At 46.2% G+C, this 10,216-nt stretch overlaps 1 protein-coding gene across 1 annotated transcript; it reads left to right on the top strand.

The window, feature by feature from the left end:
• Positions 1-6,501: 6,501 nt before the first annotated feature.
• EV420DRAFT_1643270 (uncharacterized protein) lies at positions 6,502-6,909 on the top strand (the record flags this gene model as incomplete). The annotated part of the gene is made up of 2 exons (XM_060477480.1): positions 6,502-6,673; positions 6,752-6,909. 2 exons carry the CDS (start codon positions 6,502-6,504, stop codon positions 6,907-6,909), a joined length of 330 nt encoding a protein of 109 aa, XP_060330219.1.
• Positions 6,910-10,216: the final 3,307 nt, after the last annotated feature.

The raw sequence follows: 10,216 nt of genomic DNA, 5'->3' as shown, positions 1-10,216 counted from the left end.
GCTGACAGATGGAGCAATTGCAGTAGGGGTATGGATGAGAAATACTCTGGGAGCTCCTCATTATTACTGTCAGAGTATTTGGTGAATACGACATCGTCGGGTCCATCTTCGACAGCATTGTTGGTGGAAGTCTCTGAGATGTGGGCAAAGTGTGGCTCAGCAAAGTCTCTAATGTTGGTGATGGTGATGAAGTTTCAGGGGAGAACTTCGGATTCGGGTCAGGGAGATGGCCAGACAAAGTCTGACTCATGGATGGAATCATCGTCCCACCAGGAAGGGGGTCCTTCAATTCTGTGGGTTCCATCGGGGGTGTATGACAAGAGAGAGGTTGGAGCGTCATGCCACTCCAGCTCTGGAGATTCATCTCTTCGATGTCCTCCTCCTGTGTTGCCCATTCCCCATATCTCCCCTCGTTCCTGGGCAGGGAGGAACGGGTTTTCACCTTCTTTGAAGGTGGTTCTTTGCCTGGTTCATCCATGGATGATTCGGTTGAATACATTGATGTAGAACCCACTCGTTCCTCTCTGATAGAGGTGCTCTCCATCCTCGTCAAGTCCTGGGATGGCTGCTGATAACTCTGTGGAGGTAATTGATGGCTCCCTGGAGTCATCGTGGTCATCACATGTCATAGTGTCCCAGGATCCCTCTGTGTCGGTCCAGTACTCAACTGTAAACCTGGCATCTGCTCGGTCGTCTCCATCATCAGGAGGGATGTGGAGTCATCTGAGCTCTTCTTTCTGAAGGGATTCTTTGCCTTCACCTTCTTGCTGATCCTTGCCCTGAAACTTGAGCATGGGGGCTCAGTCTTCTCCATTGGGTAAGGGGTGTCAAAGTGTGTCTCACTCTCCCCTTGGCCAGGGTGTGATTGACCTGAGCCAGACGGTACTTCCTGTTCATGAGGTTCCTGTGGATGAGCCATTGAGTCCATATACTCTCCCTCTTCTGGAGGTCAGTGCTCTTTGGCATCAGGTTGGTCGGAAAATATGGATAACTGCGACTGCAGTTAGTAGTGTCAAGATACTGAAGGGACTTCTGAAGATAATGGCAGTGCAGTCTGAGGGGGTGAGAGGCATAAAGTTTGTTGTACCACAACAAATGTTTATGGTCTCGAGGTATGGTGGGTGCTGTTTTAAATAATGGGCTGAAGGTCTTTCTTTGGAAGTATAACAGTGACTGCCTTGAAGCGGTACAGTTACCATTGACAATGGTAAGGGTAGTGAGGGCAAGCTTTGGCTAATTGTTAAGCACTAACTCTAATCTGATCCAAGGCTGATCGCTATCCTGTCACTTGCATTCAGTGATTCAGTGTTAGAGAGGCATTTGGGTAGATTGCAAGAAGTCAGGCATCACTTTATAGTGAAAGCAAGGAGCTTGTAAGAGTTAGGAGTATATAACCTTAGCTGAAGCTGGGGTCTAAGGCCACAGTGTAGGCTAGCTTAAATACATGTTAGACTCGTACTAAGAATAGTTCCTACAAGGGCACATGCAGTGAGAAGTGTGCCCACTAATGAATGAGGAGTGAGGACACTAAAAGAAGTGTACTCCCGATGAATGAGAGTAAAGAGCGTATATCACCTGCAGCTATGCAGGACTCCATCTGAATAGGCCACATCCTATAGACTGCCCTCGACCAGCGGTCAACTTGGGCCCAACCATTAAGAAGTATGATGCCATCAAGAGAAGCATGATGACGCATGCAGGTCATTGGTCATCTGGGGTGCAGCAGCTGTGAATTGGGATGATGGCAACCGGGTAAACAGGTAGAGGGTGTGCCAGCAGAATATCATGGGTCCAAGAGATAAGATAGGTAGGTCTGGGGTTCCAAGGGATAAGGATAAGATAAGATAAGGAAAATAGGGGTGAAGTCATAATAAGATACATGGAACTATCAGTTCTGGCATATGTCTTTCAAGACTTCTTTCTTGGATTCACAGAGGCTTCTCGTAGACATGGCAACAAGTGAGTCTTCAGACAATGGGACTCAGGACAATGGAATGCAGGCTCATGGACTTCAGCCAAAACCCACTGCCCAAGTTCATGCCAGTGATATCTGTCATCTCATGTAAGGATTTCCCCAGATTTTCAGGTACAATGCATCATAGTTAGTGAGCTTGCTAAATATCATCAATCCTTATACAATCTGAGTTGGTTTCTCAGCTCCCATAACAGTGAGCTCTAGTCTTATCATGCAGCAACTGGGTTTATGGTGTGGCCTTCCTGTCAAGCATGTCCATCAGGTACAATGCTATGGCGAAGTCCTGTTAATGTTCTCATGCTTCTTATGATACCACTAGTTATCATCTCCATATATTGCATAGTTTCAGTGTCAATGTGTCCATTTAGCCTGCTTGCTCACTGTATCTCAGTATGCATGTATAATGTGTCAGATTGCAAAATTACATGCGTAAACAGGCTGCAGGTGCAACAGCATTGCCAGGGTTCCCTGGTGTTTCTTCTTCTCTGATGTCCAGCTGGTCAGATTCGCTCAAAAGATTCCGTGCTTCTGGTAATGATCCAGTTCCAGTTTCAGATAATTTGGGCCCACTCTTCGACCCTTCTGATGACCTGCTGGAAGTCAGGCCTTCGGGGATGATCCCAGACAAAGGGTGTGATGAAGGGTATTGGGGTGGCAAGGGGGTGTTCTGGGGTGAGGGGATAGATGACAAATGGTGTGACCAAGGACAGAGGTTCAATGCCTTTGACCATGAGCTGGGTATCAGTGAAGTCCTGTACTTGGTGTCAGCATCGTAGGTGGGTCTGCAGCTGTCAAGCTCAGTGGTGACTGCTTCTGCTCTGTTGTTAACAAGAACAAAGATGTTCTGTCCCCTGGTTGGTGCAAAGTGTGAGCTGAGCTCAGAGAGGGTTGGAGTACAGTTTCTGGCTTGATAATGCCAGTGCCAGGTTCCTCCCCTAGAGTTGAGTCGAGGTGGGGACCAGTCACTGAGGGGTCCTGAGAGTCCTCTTGGAAGTCCCGTGTACCAGCCCTCACCAGTTGGCTCTTCCTCCAAACTTTCTCCCTCCTCAGTTCTACTGCTTCCTTCTCCATTTCCATCCTCGCTTCTCTCTCCCAGATGATATCTAAGTCCTCTTTGATAGAGGCAGTTGCTGTTGGAATTGTATCCAGGGAGGGCAGCAGAGTTCTCAGTTGAGGTGGGGGAAGGGCTTTCCCTTTCCCTTTGGTGCTTGTTGTGTTCTGGCTCTTCTTTGAACACAGTGACTGAGCTTTCTGGTGTGGCCCATCCTCCCACGTCAGACTCTTTGCTGTCAGAGAGGATAATTCAGATGGGGAATTCATCGCTAGTGATGGATTCTCCAGAGTAGGAGGGCAGAGTGTGTCTCTTTCGAGCTCGTGTACTCACCTTTGCAGGGAAGGGGTCAGTTCTTGTTGTCAGCGGTCTTCATATTCATACAGGAATGTGAGGTAGGCTAAGGCTATAAAGCCTTGTAGCCTGATGAAATTGGTGATGGTTTGTTTGATAGGGTTCATTTGTTTGTCTTCATCAACATACTACATCAATGAAGAGTTGTGGAAGTCTTGAACTAATTGTTAGCAACTGATTACACAAACAACATCAAACAACATCATGTGACTCGCACTTTGGTCAGGCATGGATGTAGTTCACAGGTATGTGTGCAGGGAGCATGCACAGTTAGTTGTAGAGAGTGAGTTCAGACTAGTTATTGGGTGAATAAACTTTAGTTCGAGACTGAGGTTTAGGACCTGCAGTCAAGATACTTATATACAAGTTTGGTACACTAATAATAGGTACAAGAGTCTGCAGCAGTGTGGTTAACATGTGGTTATGATAAGGGTTCATGTGATCAGGGTCAGACAATTAGTACAAGTTGCTTATGATGAGGCCAGATAAGATAAGATAGAGGTAAAATCGTAATATCTATGGCATCGGTAAGATTGGGTGTAATGAACAGCAACTGCTCCTATCAAGAGGATGAAGGAGCCAAAGGTGTTGAGAAAGATTGTGGTGTTTCTTTTGTTAGGGCTAAGCAGTATAAAGCTCATCATATAACAATGAGTATTTATGAGGCTCTGAATAATGCAGTTACCATTGTAAAACAACGGTAGAATGATGGTAAGGGCAAGTGGTACAAGCTTCGACTAAATGTAGTGCACCAACTTGAAACAGCACAAGGCATAAGTCCAATGTGTCACTCACATTTGGTGATTCACAGGGTGGACAGCATTGTGAGTTCTTGTGGATGGTGATGGACAAGTTAGTCATGAACCATGTTACAATTTTTCCATTTTCTTTCAGCGCTTGTCTTTATCTTATTAGTACATCCAAGTGCTGGGACAGTTCACATGTTGTCAATGCTCGACCTTTGCATTGTTGCTGTGACACACAGACATTGCATGATTCTCTTTGTTTCATGCATGGTTATAGAACAACAGTAGTCTATTATTAGCATACTCGACATGTATTTAAGTAGAGCCTCAGCTGGCCTAAACCCCAGCTTCAGCTAAGGTTTAATCTACCCAACTCAAAGCTCCTCGCTCCATGACTATCTAAGTCTAGTTACCTGCTCATAAGACCAGCATAGCTTGCATTGTGAATGACCCACCAAAGTGCAAGTGGCATTTCTTTGTTTGACTTTATTTGTTGAGTTGGTGGCTAACATTTAGCTGAAGCTTGATCTTTACGTCCCTCATCATCTAACCATGGTGACCAACGTGTATGTCCTTACTGTCCCTCAACCAAACTATCTCAATTGCAATAGCCTTCGGGCTTTTCTGTGCAGGCACCCTGTTGTACTGGATTGGTAGGATCTTTTCCTGCTGCTGATGCAGAGAGCGTTGTTGCGACTGCAGCCTATTTATGTGTGTAATTTTGCAATCTGAAGTGTTTTACACACATACTGAGATATAGTGAGCAAGCGGACTAAAACTACATGTCGACACTAATGCTACGCAGTGCAATGATATGGAATATAACTTATGGCATAAGAAGCAACGGGATTCTAAACAGGACTTAGTCACAGCACTGTACCTGATGGGCATGCATGATGAGAAGGCTAAACCCTATACCCAATGCCTTAGGCTTTAACTTACAAGCATGCTCAGTGGGAGCTAGATAAAATCTTGAAGATTGCAGTGACACTGAGAGTACTTAGTGTGCTTGCTAACGGTGATGCGTCGTACCTGAAAATCCAGGGAAATCCTTAAGTGAGATGACAGATATCACTGGCACGAACTTGGGCAATGGGCTTCAGCCGAAGTCCACTGAGCCCACGTCCCATTGTTCTGAGTCCCATTGTTAGAAGACTCACTTGTTGCCATGTCTACGAGAAGCCTCTGTGAATCCAAGAAAGAAGTCTTGAATGACATATGCCAGGACTGATAGTTCTGGGTGCCTAGACCTATTGGTCGCTAGAGAACAAGCCCACAGGTGTCAGGAGAGCACCTCTTGGCACACGTTTAGCAAGCTCACTATAGAAATGAGACTAAAATTGGGAAGTCCGACTCGGATGCTCAGTAAGGTGGCAGTGGCAACGTGCTACGCATGTAGGAGTCTGGGTACTGCGTGATGTTTGTAATTCTAATTCCCCTGTAGTATAAGTAGGCTGGTTACAGTAGGTAGAGGCAGAGTTTCAAGCCCCCGAGTTCCCATGCACGCATTGAAGGTGGTACTGTAACAAAGGATCAGTTTGTGACTTTGAGCTGTGCATAGAATTAGCAAGCTCACTCAGAGAAATATGAGATACCCTTTTGATAAGACTTTTGAGAACTTAGTCAGAGTGAATACGAATCAGTGATGCTGTTTCTGTTCTGTTAAGTGTGATAAGTCTGTTCGGAGAATGTGTTGAAGTGGAAATCTGAGATCTGATCTGATCTGATCTGATTCTGTTCTGTTTCAGTCTGATCCGTGTCAGTTCTGTTCGAAGTTCCGTTTCTGAATCTGTTTCCAAACGCTTCTGAAGTGTTCTTGAGTCGAGATAACCTGCTGGAGTTAGTCGGAGAACCCCTACATACAGTTGTGTAGCGAGCAGGCTAAGTTAGTGCTTGCCTGTGGTGTTCTTTTAGCAAGCTCACTAAAGTTTCAGCGTGTATTGCCTCTGTTTCTGTCAGGATCAGTGTCCCTTGTATATTATAACTCAAATCTGCCTTGAAGGTTGCGTCGCGCTAGTGAACGACCTTCCTGTAAAAAGTTCCTAGACTTAGGAATTCATTAGAGAAAGCTTAGCTTTCGCTAAGAGCACTGAGAATAAGAGAAACTCTTCGAGATATTGAAGTATAGTTGGATCGCATTAGAAATAATTGCTCCCCCTAGAACTTATGAGGGTGATTGTAGTTTGTGTAGTTGTGTGAGTGTGTGTGTGGGTTTTTGAGGTTCGCCTTTTAGCCCGCTCACTATTCCACAGGTGCCCACAGCCAGCCTCATCAGTGTGCATGACTCCCATTACAACCAGTCCTCCACTTACCCATTCCATACTACATACATCCATACCCCTACATTCTAGCTCCACCACAACCAATTTTACATGATGGCAGACCCATCAGACCCATCCCATCCCAATACTCCAGTCGATCAGGATCCGTCAACATCGCGGAGTCCCTATCAGGATCAAACCACTCAAGCGCAGGATTCACGCCTTTCTCTCGCCAGCCAGAACTCCCAGTCAAGTCAGAGCCAGAAGAAGAAAGGGATTTTGCAGAGTATATCCAACAGGGCAGAACAATCAATGACCTTGTTCTGTCGTCATTCACAGAAATGACCCCTGACCCCCATACCAGAAGCTTCTACCTCTCAGCTCTCCAGGCATACAAAGAAGTCCTCAATGGAGGCCGCAATGGTGGAGACTCAGATGGAGGATCTTACCATCCTAGGTCCCCATCCCCAGCATCCTCCTCAACAGTATGAGCCTGGTCCACTGGATGGAGAGTGGTATTGAGCCACAGTGTCATTCACGAGGGAGATGGATACCAGGTATTCTGAATCCCAGAAGAAGGAGCTCGCCAAGTACCCCCAACGGCTGAGGCCACTTCCCCTGAGCCCTACTTGTGCCCCAGTACCCCTGTCTCTGAAGAAGAGCGATGACAGGCTGTCTGGGACTGGATCGAGGCCAATGATGACCCCTTACCACTCCCTGACTACCCCTGACACCACCAAGGGGTCCCTGCATACTCACCTTACGCCGGTCCCCTTAGACCAGATTCACTGACCCTCAGAGAACCTGAGCAAGCTTTTGTCACCGAGAACTGACAAATCACAGAAGCCCACCCCCATCGTCCCATTCGAGTGACCTTGGACATGGGTCCATCTCACGCTCATCGAGTTGGGCCTCGACATTCAGTCTGCCCAGCTCCCCCCAGAAATCAAGGCCCATTTGGAGGCCAGACGAGAAGCAGCAGCACTCTCAAGAAGAGTGGAGGAGTACAAGTGAAATCGGTGGCCCCATGAGTTTGATGGAAGTGCCGTACTTGATGAGCGAACCAAGTCCCACTTGGGTCGCAGACTCCAATCACCCCAGGGTGAACTTCATTCAACAATGATATAGCATCGCAGAACCCAAAGTGGTCTTGGCCCACCGAGGTGTCCAAACCACAGACATCACAGGAGTACCAGTACTCGACGACGACGAGGCCAGAAGGTACATGGCAGCCTACTCCAGGCCCCTCCTCGACAATCTCTATGCTGATGAAGCTGCCCGTTGATGTGCTCGGTAATGGCGAGTAACAAAAGGCTAGTGAATGGATATGAACACCACAACACCAAAACCCTCTACTACTCTATACTAATCACCAATATTATTGAGTTCAGGTGTTTCGAGTACGATAGAAGCACTCTGCAGACTTCAACAAATCAGGGAAAGGTTGTTTAAAGATGTATATTTGGTACTAGTGAGCTACACAAGATGTAATACTCATGCTAGCGGGGTTTTAAGACACGATTGGATGAATAGTGACTTGGGTTGAGCAACTGCGCCCGGTCTAACTCTGATACTTCGAAACTAGCGGCACCCTAGGCTCGACTAGTGGCACTCTTGGCCTAAGAACAAATACTTTAACTCTGAGAAAATACTTTAACTAACTTCGAAATGCTCTGAGTCACTCCAAGACGGAATAGTAACTTTAAGACACTTCAATTCGTTCAATACTATCGGTGACTAAGCGACTAGTAGACACTTCGTCGAGGTTAAGCACAAAAGCCTTTAATTGGGGCACTAGAATACTGACTAGTAGGTCACAATCATGGGGATGGCTTGCCTGCCTGTGAGGCTGCCCCTTCTACTACTTATATACTACAGAGACAGGTACAGAATAAATATAAATAGATTCTTTAGGGGTAATATTGGTAAGGATATCTTGGCTAGTCACGAATTATGGTGAATAATCATGCAATAGTTGGCCTAGCCTGTTCTTTCTGTCAGATAGCGGGTCGAGGGACTCCGCTATTGGGTCATTTCTGCACCTTTTGCCCAGCGGTGCTCCATTAGTGACACGGCTATACGAATAGTCGGGTAACCATGCCTGTAGCAACTGCTCGATTGTGATCAGGGCGCAGCCCGGCTATACTAGTGCCGATCGTATGAGATCTGTATCACACTAGCCAGATCTGGGCTAAGGGTTATGCCTTTACTGGTTCATTTCTAAGTCCTTTCAGAAGTGCTCGCGTGACTAGTCATCCTGACTTAGGTGTTCATGCCCAGATCGGTCCACTAGTGACTGAATAGTCGAGATCTGTGTGGGTTCTTACTTCTTGTTTGGGCGCTAGCAGCTGTATTCTTTACTAGTGACCATATTTTACTAAGTCATACTAGCTTTGGAGGTGCTAGTCCGGTTGGCTGGTAGGGCTGACCCACTAGTGGTATCATTCCTAAGTCCTGACTTGACTAGTAGCATGCTAACTTGACTATCAGTCCGAAGTCTCAACTATAGCCCTTGATATACGACTAGTATAGGATAGACCTGCAACAGTATTGTTATAAAATTGCAAAATCTAGGTGTGAACGTGTAGACGGCATATCAGCGAACCCATAGTATCATAAGTCGGAGAGAATGTAAAAGACTGGATTCCAAAAAGGAAGCAAAGTCACAGGAAAATGATGAATGATATGAAAAATTCCCATGAAGAGGTCAGGTAGAATGTGGCAGCAAACGCTGTGTTGGACGATCAAAAATCGGATCCCAGGATGGTATAAAGACCAAAGAAACCTATATTCATAGGACTCGGAATAATCTGCTGAAGTTATCCGGCATTTGTCTAGGTTCCAGAAAATACTGATCACAGGAAAACAAACACGCATGCAGTTTTGCTGTGAGAAAGGTCTGGTAGCTGGACACACAGCTGGTCCATAGTTCAATTTTCAGCCCTCATTCAAGCACTTGGCTGGACAGGGCCAAATCCGCATTTGAAACTCCTCCAAGCTTGGAGGTGAAGCTAAAAAAGACAACCATATCAAAAGTGCTGATCCCAGGCCTGTTAATCAAAAACCACAATCTAGGAATGCAGTGTTTGATGGAACAACCATTGCGGGTGGACTTTGGGTTCAATGCTAGCGCTGAGCAGTGACAAGAATTTCTTGTTATCAAGCAGTGACCCATGGATGTTTTCTACAATGAGTCAGAGTCACTAGTTACTATCTGAGAAGACTGCTGTCATGACTTCAATTTGATATCTCACCTTCAAAACCTTGGAAGACTAGGTAGGTTAAACCCATCTCTGGAGTAACCAGGGAGTTACTCTGGTACCAGGAACATTGCTTGTCATGTTTGCAGTAGTCTTGTACTCACCCATTTCATAAGATCTTGCCCTCCTCACTGCGTCCGGAGAGATCAGACCATGTCACATGAGCGGAGTTACAAAAGGGAGGGCAGAGATCTCACTGAAACATCTGGGGCATTTGGGCTCAATATCACCCCTCCTCCTATGTTTTCAAACAATGATGCCATAATATAACTATATTTAGACCACTTTTTGTAGTGCAATAGCACTCCCTTCGTCTAATGGCCAGTCGAACCTTCCGAGAATGGACTTCACTGATCTACAATGTTGACGGTGATCCAGACAGGCATTCAGAATCTGATTCCAAACCCGAAGGTTCACTTTCTCAATCCCTCGGAAGACCATGCCCAAGGAGGGAATCAATCAGCCAAAGCAGAGGAAACTGCAATTGCCGAGCAGGTCTTACCAGTCCTGTCGTTTATGAAGATTGTCGGGCTTAGTTGCCTGAGTTTCTGGATGCACTCAGCTAGCAA

Source organism: Desarmillaria tabescens, assembly GCF_030435595.1.
Source record: "Desarmillaria tabescens strain CCBAS 213 chromosome Unknown EV420scaffold_19, whole genome shotgun sequence".
In the NCBI taxonomy this organism is placed as follows: domain Eukaryota; kingdom Fungi; phylum Basidiomycota; class Agaricomycetes; order Agaricales; family Physalacriaceae; genus Desarmillaria; species Desarmillaria tabescens.
This window is presented reverse-complemented; position numbering and strand designations above follow the sequence as displayed.